At 38.5% G+C, this 20,472-nt stretch overlaps 2 protein-coding genes across 2 annotated transcripts; both read left to right on the plus strand.

Annotated features, from left to right (window-relative positions):
* The first annotated feature begins 9,936 nt into the window (after positions 1–9,936).
* Positions 9,937–10,884, plus strand: LOC113170511 (olfactory receptor 52N2-like). The gene has a single exon (XM_026372627.1). The coding sequence runs from the start codon at positions 9,937–9,939 to the stop codon at positions 10,882–10,884; it is 948 nt and encodes a 315-aa protein (XP_026228412.1).
* Positions 10,885–18,352: 7,468 nt separating this feature from the next.
* On the plus strand, positions 18,353–19,330 carry LOC113170521 (olfactory receptor 52K1-like). Its single transcript, XM_026372637.1, has one exon. The coding sequence runs from the start codon at positions 18,353–18,355 to the stop codon at positions 19,328–19,330; it is 978 nt and encodes a 325-aa protein (XP_026228422.1).
* The last annotated feature ends 1,142 nt before the right edge of the window (positions 19,331–20,472 follow it).

The raw sequence follows: 20,472 nt of genomic DNA on the forward strand, positions 1-20,472 counted from the left end.
TATGTTTTCCCTATTCCCATTTAATCAGTCAGTATTGTTCCATTAAAAAAAAAAAGTATTTCCTCAACCTGTCAGTTATATAGGAGCATACAGTAACAGCCAAGTAAATTTACATTTAGTCATTTATCAGATGCTTTTACCCAAAGTGACTTATAAGTGAGGAACAACGTACAAGGCAACCCCGCTACTGGAGGTAGGCCACAAGTGGGATTCAAACCCGAGTTGAACATGCCCAAGGGTGAAGACCTTACCACTACACTATCCAGCTGTGCAAATAAGTAAATTTTAGTATTTGTACAGTCCGCTATGTAGCCTTAGTTTGGGCACTAAGCTGTGTAGTTTATGTAGGATGCATAATACAATTTTAATATACTGTACATTGTTGTAATATTAAATGTGGTAGCTCTTTACAGCTCTGTAGTAATATGGGAATATAAAGTATAATAACGTTCTACTGTAAACTGTTCTCTAACAAGAAGTCAGTTTAGTACTTTCACCATGGCCTTTATATTTGTGCTACTGTTTGTTTTTGTACATGCTTATTTGCGCAAATCCAAATCATAGGTTTGACATAAGTGTGTATAATGTATAGTATGTGGTGCACAAAGTTTTACATCTGATTTTGTTTTTATTAGTTTTTTATTTTCATTCCTACATATTCAGTCCATCTTGCACCGCTGTTACAAGAATCTTCTCCTTTCTCATTTGTAATCAGCAAAAAACACGTTGAGTCAAGAATGTCACTGTAGCGTTTCTCAGTTTTTGCAGTTGTAACAAACTCTTTTTCTCAGTAAACTGGTAATAGCGATGATTAGGCCAAAGGTCCAGGTCTTGTTACACTTTGAATAATATTACAGAGTAAAAAACAAAGCCTTCATGACTTGAACAATATGAAATGATGGTTTCTCATGTCACTCCATGCTCATTCCACACATGGTGGCCAAGATGAAATTCAGTTTATTCAGTTTCAGTTTAGCACTAACTTGGTTAAACTTCTGGGTTATTGTTCATTAGTTAATCTGAGAGGGGGTTGTTAGTCAGTTTCAGCTGCTATGGACAGAGCACAGAGAAGGTTCCAGGAGACAAGCAGTTACTGTAGGAGAAGTGGACAGGGCTGTAGAAGGTTCAACAGGACCAGTCTCTGCTCCTTTGTGCAAGGAGAAACAGGATAAGCACTGTCAGATCCTTACAAAATCACCTCCAGTAGGCCACTGGTGTGACTGTCTCTAACCAAACAATCATGAGGGTGGCCTGAGGGCCAGACATCCTCTTGTGGGCCCTGTCCTCACTGTGCAGCACCGTGGGGCTCGACTGACATTTGCCCTAGCCTAGAATTGCTTTTCACAGATAAGAGCAGGTTTTCCCTGAACACATGTGACAGACATGAAAGGTCTTGAGAAGCCGTGGAGAACGTTATGCTGCATGTTACATTGTTTAGCATGACTGGTTTGGTGGTGGGTCAGTGATGGTCTGGGAAGGCATATCAATGGAGGGACATACAGACCTTTACAGACCAGACAACAGCACCCCGAGTGTCATAAAATTCTTGGACCCACTGTCAGACCATACACTGGAGCAGTGGGTCCTTGGGTTGCTCCTGGTGACAACAATGCCCCGCCTCATGTTGGCAGTTCCTGAAGCATGAAGGAATTGATACCATTGCCTGACTCCCAGGCTCGCCTGACCTTAATCCAATAGAACACCTCAGGGACATTGTGTTTTGGTCCATCCAATGCCGCCAGGTTGCATCTCAGACTGTTTGGGAACTCTGTGATTTCTTAGAAGATACCCCTGGGCATCATCCATCCTCTCATTAGGAGAGGATGGATGATATCCTGATGTTGTCAGGCATACAAGCACGTGGGGGCCATACAAAGTACCATTTTGAGTTGCTGGAATGAAAATTTGGATAACCTGCTGCATCATTTTTCCAATTAGATTTTCATGGTGTCTTTGAATTCAGCCCTCTGCAGGTTGATCATTTTAATATCCATCAAAGAGTCACCGAGTTTTACTTTAAGAGAGCTGCAGAGTATGACCAAGGCAGGGAAGCAGGTGAATGCTCACATTAACATAATCTTTCTTGTTTTTGTCATTTTTAACCCAAGTATTGATTTTGCAAAGCAAATGTTTTTTACAATTATCTCCATGACATTCAATCTGTTTAGCATTATTGCACTGACATCCGTTCATGTGGGCTTCATGTTCAAGAAGGCAGAAGTGAATGTGGCCCAGTCTATAACAAGTAATGTAATCATTCCACTGTGTGCACAGTAAAAGTAATTGTGAACCTAAGGAAGGATCATGATAAACTCTACACCGGTTTCATATTTCACGTTTGCTGCTTACTTTGACACAGGAACTTTTAAGTTCTTATGTTTCATCATTGTCCTGTTTTTATATATTCATATTGTCAGCGTAAATCCTTTGCTCATCGTGATTATCTGTACAAACAGATGTTCACATGAACCTATGTACATATTTCTGTGCAGTTTGTAAATGAACTCTTTAGTAGTATGGGCTTGTTTCCATTCGTCATGGTTCAGATCCTCTCTGATGTTTCTGCTTGAGTTTGTTTCTTGCAGATGTATTCTATTCACACATATACAGCTGTCGAATATTTAACATATTCAACAAATATTAAACCTTAACTGTCATTTCGTATGACAGATACATTGCTATGTTATGGCGAATCAGAACCACCATCCCTAATCTGCAGGTCTACATCAAACGCTGCAGGTTAAGATGCCAGGAGTAACTTTGCCTAGGAATAGAAATATTCAAGTTAAGGGTAACCACCAGGCAGTCGAGATAATTATGTTTTCATATTTACTGTCTGCATCACTTCATGGGAGCTCTGCCATTGCTCCATCACCTTCGCATTATTATCTGGGTAGATTAGGATACGGTGGTATTCCATCAAGTGCTGTCTCCCAAGGCGTAAGATCTTTTCCTTTTCCTGGGTCAGATGAACTTAGGCAATTATTGTGTGAGATCCAGCAGTTTGGGCTGCAGGATGCAGTGGGCCCTGTCGATAACCACCGGCTTGGGAAGGTTTTCATCCCCCAGTAACTTGGGGATCAGTTTGCTGACAAACCTTTGGTCTAAGTTTCTCTTTATCATAATCTAATCTAATGTAAATACAGGACATGATGGAACGGAACAAAAATAAGCAAATGTGTGCTATGCAAAATGAGAAGGTAATGTAATAAAATGGATCATTGACGTGTATTGCATCAAAAATCTCTTAGTTCTTGCTATAGCTTAGTCTACTGGGGGACCTCTACTGATACACTGAGCTCCTCTCCTCTCTCCTTTCTCCTCTATCCATTCAAATTCTACCATTTCATGTCATTAACTTTATGTCTTCTCTCTCCTGTAGTTGTTTATGTTTCCTCCTCTCTGTCTCCCTCTCTCTGTACTTTTCTGCAGGTATCCTCCTCCTTGGAGCTGTACATCTCCAGAATCCAGTCGACCTGCCCAATGTTCTTGCTGCTTGTTGTTGTTTTTGTTGCCTGCTGTTCTTTTTTCTCTCCTCTTTCCACTCACCCCAACCAGTCGAGGTAGATGGCCGCCCACTATGAGCCTGGTTCTGCTAAAGGTGTCTTCCTCTAAAGCAGTGCTTTTCAATTATTTTCTGTTATGCCGTCATGTCTTACGACAGATATCTAGTTAGTTTTATAGTTTTACCTCTTTTTGTATAATTATTCTCTGTAATACACTGTAAAGTGCCTTGAGATAACTTCTGTTGTGAATTGACGCTATACAAATAAAACTGAATTGAATTGAAAAATAATATGTAACAAATAACAATTTTTCCAGTGTAGTTTATTACTACCTTTACTACTACCTCATACCATCTTTAACAAGGCCTTTTGAACTGAAATGGTAGATTTTTCATTTCAAAATGTAAAAATCACATTCATGACTTAGGCCAGCATAAACACATTTTCATTTTCTTCACTAGTTTACTTTTTATAATACTAAATACTTTAAATATATTTCTACTTTGTATATAGCTGTTCTTCTTCTTCATGGGATGATGCCTCACTGTACTGATAGACAATGATCTGAGGGCTAGTTATTTCAAAATGTCTAGTCTATGTTTTGAAGGCAAAGAAGTGAAAATGTTCTGGAATGTACAAGTTAATCACCTGAACTGAATCCACTGAGCTGAAACTTTAATGCAAAACAACTCAAGATTAAACAGGACGTAGAGATGACTGCAGATCATCACCAAGAAAAATTGTTGATGATATTGTTGCACAAATTACCTTCATGTCCTTTGTGAATAACAGCGTTTTGTTAGGGTGACTGAATATTGAAAGGAAACTTAATAAAAAATTAGTTCATTGATATGAACTAAACATAATTTGTTCTGGAAAAATGTCGATGTAAACTTTGTAAAATGCCTTGGTTTTCTGTGAGTCAATGAGTATTATATTAATTTTTAATATTTAAAAGAAAGTACGTATGGTTGCCAAATCTCTGTGAATACAGAGTATTATCTTTCCTGTGGTCACTGCACAGGAGTATAAACACCCAAATGAAAGGCATAAGCTGCAATGTTTTTAGCAGTAACCACAGTGACAGCAGTGTTCTCCCAAGATTACCTGTGATGCACAGTGTGCTAATTGCCCTGTTAGTGAAGCTGTCTAGGGTCTCCAGAGTATCCAAGTATCCACAAAGATGCCTCTTGGGTTTGGCCTTGTATTGTTTCAGATGGAAATGAAACGTAACACATTACAGTGTCACCCAAGTCATTCTTTATTTCTCTAGTACAAAGAAAAAGATTTCTATACAGTTTTGTTCATGATGAGAAAAAACAACTGGCCATTGCTCAATAAACCCTGCATGCATGTTTCCTATAGATGAGGCCTGAGAATGGCCCCCATAACACAGGCGGCAGGGCACGGTGGCTTTTTAACATGATGGATAAAGTATTTGTTGATAAAAGCATCATTATTATTCCATAATTCCTGCTTGTTATCAGCATATTAGGTAATATTATAAGTTAACTCCATTATTAACTGAAAAAATAATGACTAAAAATAGAGATGTTGAAATTGTCAAATATTCATTCACTAATCAGCTGAAATTAATTTCTAACAATCCATTAATTAAATTTTTATTTAATGTAAATATAAAATACTTTTGGGAATGGGCTTATTACTCACACTAGATTCAAACTTCTGCCTCCTGTGGGAAAGTCCCGCTGGATTCTTGTTGACAAAACCAACCACACTATCTTCCTACCTACATGACAAAACACAACAAAAATGATCTTTCATGTCTTTATTGAGAACAACCATTAAAACTTCATAGGGATAGTGGCAGCAATAACCTAGGTGCTTCTTGTAGCTGTGGAACAGACCTGCATATCGAGGAATTCACCATTGGGTTAAGGTCTGGGCTCTGACTAGGCCACTCTAAATGAGGAGTGTTCATTGTGCTCTTGGGGTCATTTTGACTGGCCCGCCACTTCTTGGTACAGTAGCCACAGTCCTAAAGTGTCTCTATTTGTAGATTGTTTAACTTCAGACTAGGGAATTTCTGTAGTCTTTGACATTATTTTGTAACCCTTTCCAGCTTTTTATAAATTAACAATTCTTGATCGTAGATCCTCTAAGAGCTTCTTTTGGCGAGGCATGACTCACATAAGCATATTCTTCTTGTGCTGAGCAAACTCAAAACGTTTGAGTGTTTTTTGTCAGTTGAAGTAGCTCTAGTCCACTCCTATGAATTAATTTTCTTAAAACACTATGCTAACACCTGACTCCAATTAGCTTTTTTGAGGTCATTATTCCAAGAGTTCACATACATTTTCCATTCACACTGAGGTTTTAATTGTTTGGTTCTCAATAAAGACATAAAAGATCAGAATTTTTTTGTGTTATTACTTTAGGCACATTATATTTATTAATACTCTTGACTTGAAAGAAGAATAGTTCACATTATATGACAAATTAATGCATAAGAAACCAAGGAATTCCAAAACTTTTTCTTGCCAATCTATAGCGCCAAATAAGGTTTAAAACCTTACAAAATATAACTGTATACAGAATTATAAGAAATCCCAACAGCCCCACTGAGCAGCACCAGGAGACAGTGGAGAGGAAAAACTCCCTTTAGAGGAAGAAACCTCCAACAGAACCAGGCTCAGGGTGGGCGACCATCTGCCTCGAATGGTTGGGGTGAGAGGAAACAGGAGAGAAAGAAAAGACCAGCATCTGTGTTTGACACCCTGGGAATGAGGGTTGGGCTCCAGATGCATTGGAAAGAAGTCTAAACATGTTCAGAAATTCAACAGCAAAGAGTTTAGGAGTTTAGTAATAAAAAAAGGACACGTTGCATCACTGTTGAAATTTCTGCTCTGACTCTCATCAGCAACCTAAATTTGGTTTGCTAAAGCTAATACTAGCTAATCTTACTTCATTTTTGAAGACTATATTTTAAATAATAATATTAAAAATGGGGTGATCGTGTTGTCTAAATAATTTTCTATGATTTGTCTTTTGCTTGATGTGTGGTTGTGTTGGTGAAATTTATCTCACAGAGCTTTATTAGTAATCTCCCAGAGTTATCAACTTTGATTGGATCACCATCTGACCCTACAGAACTAGACCAGGCGACTGAATATCTAGAGTCGTCACTACGTCATACCTTAGATAATGTAGCTCCAGTTAAAAGAAAAGTCATTAGAGATAAGAAACTCGCTCCCCGGTATAACGATGACACGCGCGCCTTAAAACAGACTACTCGAAAGTTAGAACATAAATGGCGCCAAACTAAATTGTTAGTATTTCAGATAGCATGGAAGGAGAGCATCCTGAACTATAAAAAAGCTCTTAGTGCAGCTAGATCAACGTATCTCTCCACTCTCATAGAAAACAACAAAAATAACCATAGATTTTTATTTAATACAGTAGCCAAATTAACTAGAAAGAAGACCACATCCAGAGACTGGATGCTAATTAACTTCCTTCTGCTTAATCCTGATAAGACAGAAGTACTAGTTATAGGATCATCTGCAGCTAGAAGCAAGATGTTAGACCACACCGTAACTCTAGATGGCCTTTCCGTTACATCTAGTGCAACAGTCAAAGACCTTGGTGTGATTCTAGATTCCAGTCTTTCATTTGAAGCTCATGTAGATAATATCACCAGGACAGCTTTCTTTCACCTCAGAAATATTGCCAAGATAAGAAATATTTTGTCACTAAATGATGCAGAAAAATTTGTCCATGCTTTCATCACCTCTAGGTTGGACTACTGTAATGCCTTACTGTCTGGCTGTTCAACCAGGTGCATAAACAAGCTTCAGTTAGTTCAGAATGCAGCAGCGAGAGTCCTCACTCGAAACAGAAGATATGAGCACATCACCCCTATCTTATCTACACTTCATTGGCTCCCCGTGAAATTTCGCATTGATTTTAAAATACTACTTCTGACATTTAAAGCATTAAATGGTCTTGCGCCGCAGTATCTGAGTGAACTGCTAGTGTCTTATGATCCACCACGCCTACTTCGCTCAAAGGATGCTGGCTGCCTGTCAGTACCTCGTATCCTAAAAACTACAGCTGGGGGCAGAGCTTTTTCTTACAAAGCCCCAAAGTTATGGAATAGCCTTCCAAATAGCGCTCGGGACTCACACACAGTCTCAGTGTTTAAGTCTAGGCTGAAAACCTACCTATTTAGTCATTTAGCATTTTGTAAATAGATTTGGGAAGGACTCATTTGGGAAGGACTCAATTCAATTCAATAAAATTGAATTGAATTGAAATTTGAGTTTTTGTTCACAAAGCAAGTCAACAACCCATGTCTAGGTTTAGCCACTAGATAAACATGTCCATTCTAGCAAAGGTAGAAAACTTTCTAAAACTCTAAACTATTTAAGGATACTGCAACACCACACTGCAAGCAGCTAGTGGTCAACCAATTCCAACATTTTTAATTAATCAGCATCTTCCAATGTCGACACTAACGCAGACTGATTAATCAAAAAATGTCTGCAGAAAAATGTTTCGAATACGTAAAATAATTCACTAAATACTCATTTAAGTTCAGCATATTTGTCTCATTCTCACTTGTTATTGTTAAGTTGTTGTGTTTTCCCAGATGCTAGACAGCATCAACAACATATCAGCATTATGTATCAGTCACCCGTATCCTTGCTAATTAAAAGTCAGCATCAGCCAATAAAAAAACCTATTGCAGTTAATCCAAATTTTATTTTAGTTAGCCGGTTGATTCCGTTAGCTTAGCGTGTTGCTATCCTGAGTTGGATCAGTTTTGCAAAGTTTCGAGACATGTCTTGGAGGAAATACTGTATAGGTTATATTGAAGTTTAATAGTTTAAACAGACAATCCAAGCATGCGGACAAGCTTAATGATTTTATTGTTAAAAAATGTTACATATTGGGGCTTAAATAAAATTTAATATTTTGTGAAACTAGCAACAAGCAACAAATACAACTATAATAAATTCTTTAATTTTGTTCAGTCATTTAGACAAAGAGAGGCCGACCATCCTTACCCTACTGGGAGACACTTTTCATTTTCCATACTTTCATTCTTAATTTGGTTGCATGAATCTTGTTCTGTGGGATTTTCAGTCTAACTTTTTCTTTGTGCAACCAGTAGTAAGGGAAAATATTTAAGAGCTGAATCAGTGGTTCAGCAGGGACAGGTGGATGCAGGGATGGATGGACAAGAATGTGCAGCTGATATCACACTGCAGATATCACCTGATGCATTTAGGGCAGCTCTTGATTGAGTACTGAAATCCAATTATTTCTTAACTAGTCACAGACCTGCCGTACTTTAGATAGCAGTGTTGAACATCCCTAGATAAGGGTCAGTAGCCGTGCACGTTAAGTGATCTTGTTAGACTGGTATCTTTTGATAAATTCCAGTATTTTGTGTTTTCAGGGTGAGACAAGCTGCACCTGCTCTTTGTGAGGTTTGTTTGGAAAGGATCTTTCTTTTTATTTATGTATTATTTTTCTCTCAGCTTACTGCTAATATTGAGATGTCATAAAAGTTAAAAAGAAGGATAAGGCTAGTCACTAACATACAAATATAAATATTCATATATCTGTTTGAACTGGAATGTGATAGACAAGATTTTTAGGAAACTAATGCAAAATATTTTTATAAATAAGTGAAATTATAATCAGGCTAGACAGCTATTTTAATTACATTATATTAACATATAATTGAAGATTTGATTTAAATTATACACAAACATGTAAATAACCACTGAAAGTGATACTATCTGATCACTTAAACCACTTGTACCACTTTGACAAGTGGTAAGTGGTCTGACGCATTGTTAATCTAAATGTATGTTAATCTAAAACACATTTTAAAACTAAGTTTTAAGAGATTGTATGAGATCACAGACTCATAAGACATCACTCTATTGTCAAATAATACCTTTGCCTTTGACATTTATCGTTACACTCCACAATCGTTGTATTTGTTAATTCAATATTGTCACTGTTTCTTCATATTGCAATTCTTCTGTATAGCTGGTTCAGCTATCTACTTCCTGATGTTCATTGTACATTTTTTTTATCTGAATCAATAGTCAAAGAACATAAAATATTTTGTATAGAGACCACTGCGGGAAACTTCCACCTTGTTATTTTGAGTTATACAAATTGCACTAATCTAACCAATTAGATTTGGTTGAAGGCTGGCATTTATATAACCATTAATCTGTAGTGGTAGTACCAAATCTGTTGTCTGAATATTGGTGGCTAGGTGCTGTTTGGTTTAGTAGGAAATCATTTTTGAAGTTTGTACAGCTACAACTAATTCTTTTAGAAAAAAATCCATTGTGGGGGAGAAGTTAAAATTTCATTTGCTCCATTTGTTTTTAGGCTGCTCAAACTAAAAACCTGGACAAAGATGTTTCAGAAGCAGACGAGGATGGAGAACGTCTCCTCGCACAAACACTTCATCCTCGACGGCTTCAACGAACTCGGAGCACTGAGGCCTTTTCTCTTCATTCCTTTCTTCACTATATTCATCATCTCACTGTCGGCCAACTCCGGGCTGCTGTACATTGTCATTTCAGAAAGAAGCCTCCACTCACCGATGTACATCCTCATAGCTGGTATGGCTTTTGTGGACCTGAGCCTGCCACTGTTCTTTGTCCCCAACATGCTGCTGAGCTTCTTGTTTGACTGGAGGGGAATCTCTCTGATTGGCTGCCTGGTTCAGATGCACTTCATTCACTTTTTTGGAACTTTTCAGTCCACATTACTGGTGTGGATGGCTCTGGACCGCTACTTTGCCATCTGTACACCACTGTACTACCATGAACATATGTCTCTACCAACATTCCTCAAGTTTATCATCCCACTTGTGCTCAGAAATTTCCTCATGATTACACTGATTGTGAGTTTGGCAGGAAAACTGTCATTCTGTGCTTCAAATGTGATAAACCACTGTTTCTGTGAGCACATGGCTTTGGTGGAACTGGCCTGTGGAAGCATCACCTTCAACAACCTGGTGGGTTTACTGACAGTGTTTCTCATCCCTGTCGTTGATGTTCTCTTCGCTGGTGCCTCTTATGTGGTGATATTCAGCTCCGTGCTGAAGAGCAGCAGATCGAGCATCAAAGCACTTCACACATGCGTCACCCACATTGTGGTCATCAGCATTACCCTGATTCTGGCACTTATACCCCTCCTGTCGTATCGGTTCAAAAATGGTCTTCCTGCCACCAGTCGTATTTTCTTCAGCACCATGTACCTGCTGTTCCCGAGCTGTTTTAACCCAATCATCTACGGCATCAGAACCACAGAGATCCGACAGCAAATCGTGAAGACACTGGCAGGCTGTTGGTTTATCAAAACAGTGTCCTGTTCCTAAGAAAATGTTAAAATCTGTGTGTAATGTTTGTTAGAGAAGCACAATAATTGAGCATAATAAAAGATAGAAAAGGATATGGGATATTTAAATGTAGAGATTCTCTTCTTTTTTGGGAGTTGCCCAGGGTGAGAGATGCTCAGAAGGTATTATCATGAGCCCATGTGATTTTTGTGGTTGGCATGAATTCTAAAGTGTCTCTTGTTCCAGCATGAGGACATCTTCAGCTTCAACTGGTATAAAAACAACGTGGGCTAGAAGCTGATTATAGATTAAAAATGCTGTACACATATTTAAGAGAGCAGTAGAGATGTTAACTCAGCACCATCTGGTCGTTAGTTGGATCAGGTGTTGGGTGTGGCTACTACAATTATGTAGTGATGGTGAATTGCAAACATGTCTGAGGCCCTTGTTGACCTTGTCTTTAGCTTCCAACAATGGAGGAATATTCCTGTCTTAAAAAGGAGGCATAAATGAACCAACACTGTGAAGTTGCCATGTTGGTAATTTAGGAACAGGCTGGTTAAGGGCTGCAGTAACAGATGTCTTTTTCTATTTCTCTGGTTGATGTCTCCATTGGTCTTTAGAAGCAAACCTCCAGGTTCAACTTAAAGTACTGATAGATCTTGACATAACTGTAATGTTCAGTTATCGCAACACTTTGGTGTTGTTTGGATGGTTAGAGCTCCCTGTACTAGCTGGTGGAGATGCAGCACATACTGAAGTTAGACACTATTTAGCTTATGCCATAATTGCACATCAGATACGCAAGGACTGATGTGGAGGCTATTGTGCACATAAAAGAAAACTTGGGCAGATTCTCATAGTATTCTAATCTTGGTATATAACCAATTTTAATGGGAGAATCTCAGTAGGTAGTTAAGATGTGGCAAATGTCCCGGAATATCCACGTTATATTGTCTGTTATGACCGTGATGTGATTCTGACGCAACCATTGTGTGATCTGGTTGGAACTGGACTCTACAGAAGCAAAATGATTCCACTTCAAGATAAGGATGACACATTTCTCCATGTAGTTAAAGTATTGCTTCATCATAATGGGTGATGGTAAGATGGAAAGAGATCATGACAAGGAGCATCAGAAGTTGTATAGATTCTGTCCTGGACTAATCTGGTCAATGCAGCTGACATATGCCTGTCAAAATATGAGATTTTAGTCAAAGAGAATTTGATGTTGTACTACCTTTGGTTGTCAATCCAGAACTTCTGTAATTCAATTTAATTTTAATTGTATAGTGCCAAATCACAACAGTAGTCATCTCAAGGTACTTTACAGCGGTTAAAGACCTCACAAATATAACTGTATATTGAATTATATAGAAAACCCAACAACCCCACTGAGCAGCACCAGGACATAGTGGAGAGGAAAAACTCCCTTTAGGGGAAGAAACTTCCAGCAGAAGCAGGCTCAGAGTGCGCGGCCATCTGCCTCGACCAGTTCGGGTGAATGGAAAGAGAAGAGAGAAAAGAACAGCAGGCAACAAAAATAAGCAGCAAAAACACTGGATTGGTTGGTAGGAACAGTAACTGGACTCTGGAGATATACAGCTCCAAGGAGGAGGATACCTGCAGAGGAGAACAGAGAGAGGGAGACAGAGAGGAGGAAACACAACTACAGGAAAGATAACTCCGAGATTTCTTACAGTATTACTTGAGGCCAGAACTAAGTCATCAATGGTGAGGATGTGTTTAGACATAGTGTCTCTGAGATTTTTAGGCCCAAACAGTATAACCTCTGTCTTGTCCGGATTTAGGAGAAGGAAATTGGAGGTCATCCAGGCCTTTATGTCTTTTAAGCATTCCTGAAGTTGGACTAATTGATTAGTTTCTCCTGGTTTCATAGATAAATATAGCAGGGTATCATCTGCATAACAATGGAAATTTATAGAGTGCTTCCTAATAATATTGCCTTAGGGGCGACATATATAAAGTGAAAAGAATCTGTCCAAGCACAGATCCCTGTGGAACTCCATAGCTGACTTTGCTGTGCATGGAAGACTCATCATTAACGTGTACAAACTGAAATCTATCCGATAGATACGATTTAAACCACTCTAGTGCTGTTCCTTTGATTCCAATGACATGTTCCAGTCTGTGTAATAAAATGTTGTGATCTATAGTGTCGAATGCAGCACTAAGATCTAACAAGACGAGTATAGAGAGTAGTCCATTGTCTGATGCTAGTAGAAGATCATTAGTGACCTTTACCAGTGCTGTTTCTGTACTATGATGTACTCTAAATCCTGACTGGAAATCTTCATACAAGTTATTGCTACGCAGGTGGTCGTACAATTGCTTAGAAACTATCTTTTCAAGGATTTTAGAGATAAAGGGCAGATTGGATATTGGTCTATAATTCCCTAAGACCCATGAGTCCAGAGTAGGCTTTTTGAGCAGGGGCTTGACTACAGCAACCTTAAAAGCCTGTGGTACGTAGCCTATTTGTAAAGACAGATTGATCTGATCTAATATGGACGTGCTGATCAAAGGTAAGACATCCTTGAGGAGTCTAGTCGGGATGGGATCTAAGAGACATGTTGATGGTTTAGAGGAATTAATTACTGAAATTAATTCAGAATGATCTACGGGGAGGAAGCAGCCTAAGTACGAGCGTGGATCGAGAGTTGTTGTACAGTCCATGCTATATGCAGGGAGGATCTGATCAATTTTTTCTCTAATAGTTATGATTTTATTTTTAAAGAAATTCATGAAGTCATTGCTGCTGAGAGTTGAGGGAATACTAGGGTCAACAGAGCTATGACTCTTTGTCAGCCTGGCTTCAGTGCTGAAAAGAAACCTAGGGTTGTTCTTATTTGCCTCTATTAATGAGGAGTAATATGAAGTTCTAGCTTTACGCAGGGCTTTTTAAAATATTATTAAACTATCTTTCCAGGCTAGGCAATATTCATCTAAATTGGTGGAACGCCACCTCCTTTCCAGCTTACGTGATTTCTGCTTTAAGCTACAGATTTGTGAATTGTAACATGGAGCTAACTTCCTCTGATTCACTAGCTTCTTTTTCAGAGGAGCAACAGTATTAAGTATTGTTCCAAGTGAAGCACCAGTACTATTAACAAGATAGTCCACTTGTGCTGGAGTAACATTGAAATAACTGCCTTCCTCTGTGTTGGTACATGGCTCTGAAATAAAAGATGGAATCAGTTCCTTAAATTTGTCAACAGCATTTTCACATAAACATCTACTGTAGTGAATCTTATCTGTAGGTTTAGTAAAGTCTGGTACTGTAAATTCAAATGTAATTAAGAAATGGTCAGATAAAAGAGGGTTTTGGGGAAAAACTATTAACTGATCAACTTCCACACCGTATGTCAGAATAAGATCAAGGGTGTGATTAAAACAGTGAGTGGGTTTATTTACATTTAGAGTATAATAGTGAATTAAAGTCAGTGTTGAGGCAGTTATCATCAACATCTACATGGATATTGAAGTCACCCACTATAATGACTTTATCTGCACTAAGAACTAAATCAGATAGAAACTCTGAGAATTCAGTTAAAAACTGGGACAGGAGGACGGTGCACAATAACAAACAGGACTGGTTTTTGATTTTTCCAGTTAGGATCAGAGAGGCTAAGAGTGAGGCTCTCAAATGAATTCAAACTATGTTTAGGTCTGGGGTTGATTAACAAACTTGAGTGGAAGATTGCTGCTACTCCTCCACCCCGACCTGTGCTTCTAGGAACATGATAATTAACATGACTTGAGGGGGTCGACTCATTCAGAGAGACATATTCATCCTGCTGCAGCCAGGTTTCAGTAAGACAGAATAAGTCTATTTGATGGTCAGTTATCAAATCATTTACTAACAGGGATTTAGACGAGAGAGATCTGATATTTAAAAGTCCACATTTGATTGTTGTCTTGTTATTTTGTTCTAAGAGAGGAGTCGTCTTTATTTTTATTAGGTTTTTATCAATAACTCCTCTTGTTGGTTCTTTATATAAATAATTTAGGTAATCGGGGAGCAGACACTGTCTCTATAGGGTTATGGTAGTTTTGGGGGGGTGACGGCTGTAAGGAAGCTGCAGAGAGGTGTGTAAGACTACGTCTCCGCGTCCTGGGCTCCACTCTGACATGTCAGGGTTTAGGTCGTCTAATAAACTCTGTCATATTTCTAGAGAGTTGAGATGCACCATCTAAAGTGGGATGGATGCCGTCTCTTCTAATCAGCCCAGGTTTTCTCCAAAACGTTTTCCAATTCTATGTAGCCCACGTTGTTTGCGGGACACCACTTAGACAGCCAGCGGTTATTGGTCAGATTGGGAAGGGATTAGGAACAGATTATGTTGCCCAGAGGAAGCATGTAGAAGGAAAAAAGTAGTGGGCCTAAAACTGAAACTCCACCAAACTCCACTGGAGAGCATGTGGAGTACTCACCATTTAAATCTGCATACTGATAAGGATCAGTCAAATAGGACCTAAACCAGGAGAGGGCTGTTCCCTTAATTCCAACAACATTTTCTGGTCTGTGAAGGAGAATACTATGGTCAATGGTGTCAAAAGCTGCACTGAGGTCGAGTAACAGAAGCATAGTGACGCTACCCTGATCAGAGGCCAATAGGAGGTCATTTACTACTTTAACAAGGGCCGTCTCTGTGCTGTGATGAGGCCTAAATCCTGACTGATAGAGTTCGTGTATGTTATTTCTATGAAGATACGAGGATAGCTGCCCAGCTACTATCTTTTTCGAGAATCTTTGAGATAAAGGGGAGGTTTGATATCGGCCTGTTTCTTAATTAGCGGTTTAATAACTGCTAATTTAAAATATTTTTGAACATACCCACTGCTGAGTGAAGAATACATTTTTTCAGCAGGGGTTCTATTATTTCTGGCACTATCTGTTTTAGAAAATGTGTTGGTATAGGGTCTAATGCACATATGGTCTAGTTATTCTATTCCAAGTGGTGACATAATTGCTTAGAAACTGCTAATTCAAGAATTTTAGAGATAAAGGGCAGATTGGATATTGGTCTATAACTTACTAAAACCAGAGAGTTCAGAGTAGGCTTTTTGAGTAGGGGTTTGACTACAGCAACCTTAAAAGCCTGTGGTACATAGCCTGTTAGTCAAGATAGCTTTATCTGATCTCATTTAAGGTAAGACATCTTTGAGCAGTCTAGTCGGGATGGGGTCTTAAGAAACATGTTGATGACGTGATTGATAACTACATCTCATTGTGAGATATATAGATGGCTAGCGAATTTAGAGCTTTCATGTATAAAGACAGTGACTGCTGCTTTCACCGTAGGTTACAAACCAACTGCCTTGTTTTTCCACTGGCTTGTGAGGCTACAAAGGACAAGCTTGTATGTAAATGTAAATGTAAGCTTTTGGAATCTAACCTTACCTATTTGAGCTGGAAACGGAATCTGGAATATATGGAACATACAGAAGGTAACATTTGTTTACTATTACCAGACATAGCTAACTATGGTTGTTTTTGCCCCCAAAAAAAGTAATTATATCTACTTTTGTCTCAAATATTGTTCTTTGGGAAAAGAAAAAGTAATTTTTTCCTCCACAACATATATGCCAATATTTTCTCCACAACATACCATCATTTCGGCTTGCACTGAGCACAGGGATGGAGAAGCTTCACTGCTAACCTAAATAGGCAGGCATGACTGTTTTTTCTACATAAATTCAGATTTTGTTGTTGAACTTTGGCAGCGTTTTTATGTGGATACCATCACTAAAGTGAAGTTAAAACTAACAATATGAAAAATTATAAAATGGCCCCTGTACACTGTGTTTTTAAGGTAGTTCATTGGACTTCATTCAGCCAATGGCAGTGTCGGGCAGAGTGCATTAAGGTACTGAGTCTGCAGTTCAGCTGGAATAGGTGGATGTTGGGATGGTTCGAGGAGAGTCACTGGACACATTTAGAGAAGAACAAACAGCATCATTAAAGAGCTACTGTGCTTTAACTGTTAATCTTTTAATGCAGACATCAGACAGTGGGACATAATTATTTCCCCTTTGATTATTTCATATGTTTCTGTCAAACATTACACCTTGCTTCTAGTGTTTTCTCCAGCTTATCCACAGTACTAGTTTCTGTAAAACTAGTTATATTCACTGAATTTTTTTTACAGTATGTTTTCAGTATTTTATTTTATTTTTTTTTTACTTATGACACCGAAAAAACCTGGAATGATGGGCTGTCCCTGCACTTGTGAGGTTGGTTTGCAAATGTGTTTCCTGCATATACTTGCATTAAGCTTATTCAAATCCAAAAGATAAACTCTGTTAAGTATTTTTCACTTAGTTTGTCAACACACGTTTTGTGTTCGGTAGGTGTAAAAGTTCTTTTAAATTTCCACACCTACCGAAGAGTTTTCATCCCAGAGTTGCCACAAATCAGGACCTTTGATAGGATGGTGTCAGTGGCTCGCCCTCTTCAGATCATTGCCTAAAATTTCAGGTTGAGGCCTTTTGTCATGACAGTAGGTTTTTGTTTGGCAAACTAAAAACTTGATTCAAACAATGTTAGGACAAACAAAAGCTTGAGCTGCAAGGATAGTGAGATAGAGAAGTTAAAGTAAAATTTCAGGTTCGGGTTTAAAACTAAAACTTTTTCATTGAGTTATTTATCAGACGTTTTTATCCTATGCAACTTACAAGTGAGGTACAAATATCTAAGTCAAGGATACAAACTTTGAAGTAAAATGTTCTAGAAAGAGCTGTTTAAGTTTCATTAGGTAAAAGTGCAAGCTTATTGAATTATTTTTAAGGTTTTAAATGAAGAGAAAGATTTGAAAGAGTTCCGTTTCAGCAGGTTTTTTGGAAGTTGACAATGAGGCAGCTGAGTGTGCAGAGGTGGGTAGGTTGTTCCACCTTCATGGAACGACTGAGATGAAAAGTTTAGCCTGGCATCTTTTCATACGAGGTGAGGGGACCACAAGTCATCGTTTGCTGGCAGAGTGCAGTGAGTGAGGGGGATTGTAGACCTGGAACATGAATGAATGAAATATCAAATGTGTGTTGTTATACTTGTATGTTGATAATTGAAAACATTGAATTGTACTTGAAATATGATCATTATTGGTCTGTCAGCCTTTTTTTTCACTGGTTTGTCAAACATTATTGGGACACAGTAAGAGTAGTAGCTCCTAGATATTAAAAAACATTGTTGGCTTTTTAGAAACAGTTTTATTTATTACCCTAATTGTTCTACTCTCTCCATAATGTAATTTTTTGGATGGCCCAGTGGTCATTGACTTACATTTAGTTATTGTCTAGCATAATAACCAGAGGCAAAAGGTTTGCTGGAATCTTGGTGGTTTGTTGCTCTTTCATTAACAGTACAGTCACAAAGTAATTTTGTACAACTACGAGTCATCTTAGAGAAACAAATGATTTATCTCCCTTTTTCAGGCTACTTGATCTCATACCCTGCACAGGAGGGAGGTTTTAGCAGGAAGAGAGGATGAACACATCTCACAATCAATTTATTCTCAACGGCTTCAACGAACTCGGAGCACTGAGGCCTTTTCTCTTCATTCCTTACTTCACTATGTTTGTCCTCTCACTGTCAGCCAACTCCCTGCTGCTGTACGTTGTCATTTCAGTAAGAAGCCTCCACTCACCGATGTACATCCTCATAGCTGGTATGGCTTTTGTGGATCTGAGTCTCCCACTGGTCTTTGTCCCCAACATGCTGCTGAGCTTATTGTTTGACTGGAGGGGAATCTCTCTGACTGGCTGCCTGGTTCAGATGTACTTTATTCACTTTGTAGGAGCCTTTCAATCCACTTTGCTGGTATGGATGGCTCTGGACCGCTACTTTGCCATCTGCACACCACTCTACTACCACGAACGCATGTCTTTTTCAACATTTTCCAAATTTATTATCCCACTTTTGGTCAGAAATGTGTTCATAGTCTTGGTAGTAGTGATCCTAGCAGGAAAGTTAACATTCTGCTTCAGCAATGTTATTGACAGCTGTTTCTGTGAGCACATGGCCTTGGTGGAGCTGGCCTGTGGAAGCACCACCATCAACAGTGTGGTAGGATTGATCTCAGTATTCCTCATCCTTGTGTTTGATTTCTTGTTTACCATCACGTCTTATATAGTTATATTCAGCTCTATGCTAAGGTCAGGATTGTCAGGTGCCAAAGCTCTCCACACTTGTATCACCCACATTGTAGTTATCACTGTCAGCCTGATTATTGTACTTACTGCTTTCCTGTCATTTCGGATCAGAAATGATTTTCCTGCAGCCATTAGGGTTTTCTTCAGCACCATGTACCCGCTATTCCCCAGCTGTTTCAACCCGATCATCTACGGCATCAGAACCACTGAGATCCGACAACACATCTGGGGGATACTTATGTGCTGTTGCTTTGTCAAAACTATTCCGCATTCACAAGAAACAAAATTAAAGAGAATGGTACATCTGAATTAGAACACACAATAATATCTACTATACAGAATAAATTTTTCATGAGAAATACTAAAAATACAGTTTTATTTAGGAAACTAATTAGTATATAGATTTATAGATAGATAGGGAAACTGACTATATACCTTACAGAGAGAATTAGAGGTGAATTCAATTTGTAAAACAAAGCAAAGTTCAAGATTCAAAAGTAAAAATTCAACAGACAGCTGGTCGACTCTTGCCTACACACTATCAACCCAGATTTTAGGGAAAGCCGTTACTGTGATGCCACTACCACTAAGTTGTGACGTCACTGGTCCACGGTGTTGTAAGAAATACATTTTAAAACGTCTTTATGAGAACAACTGGCAGCAACTGGACAATCTGATTATTATGATTCATACACATTCACTGTTCATGTAAACTTCTATAGTTTCTTTGCTTGTGTAAAGCTGCTTTGCGACAATGACAGTTGTTAAAAGCGCTAAAAATTTAATTGAATTTTAGTGTTTTTCATACTTTTCACATCTCAAAATAAACTCGGTAATTAGTCAAATTCTTTCTCATTTGTGGACATGAACTCAGGCCCCTGGCCACAACAGATTCAAGGTTCAATACAGTCTTCTCTTATGCTCACCCTGCTTCACCCTTTCTTGTTCCAACTGAAAACTCTATAATCCAAATCAGTTAAGGTCTGAGAGCTCTGGAGTAATTAGGACTGTCATAGGAATAGTTTTTCAGTAAGTGGCTGCCTGAGATATGTGCACATGCATCATGGTGTAGGTGCACATTGGTGAACAATTTTGTTCTTGTGACATAAAGGATGTTTTCTGAGGTCATATAAAGTTAAATTTAACTCAAACAGTGTGTATCACTCCATATGCTCACCACAGCCACACATCTACAGTTAAATCCAAAATCATGAGCCCTTAACGAACTGCAACAAAGCCCTCAGCCAACAGTGCAAGTTTATTTAAGGTATTTCACTGATGGGCTGAATTGAAACAAGAAAAAATATTACAAGCCCAACATTATTAGCCCCAGTAAAGTTTTTGCTATGAAAACAAAGCAGTAATTAATCAGCAATGAGCGTTACTTAAGGGACTCCAATAAACTTGGGTAATAGCACTGAAACACTTTGGAGAGTCTCTAATCTAACCTAAATA

Source organism: Anabas testudineus, chromosome 13 (genome assembly GCF_900324465.2).
Source record: "Anabas testudineus chromosome 13, fAnaTes1.2, whole genome shotgun sequence".
Classification (NCBI taxonomy): domain Eukaryota; kingdom Metazoa; phylum Chordata; class Actinopteri; order Anabantiformes; family Anabantidae; genus Anabas; species Anabas testudineus.

Coding starts and splice junctions, on each gene's coding strand:
- LOC113170511 (XM_026372627.1), top strand. CDS start 9,937: ATGGAGAACGTCTCCTCGCACAAACACTTCATCCTCGACGGCTTCAAC.
- LOC113170521 (XM_026372637.1), top strand. CDS start 18,353: ATGAACACATCTCACAATCAATTTATTCTCAACGGCTTCAACGAACTC.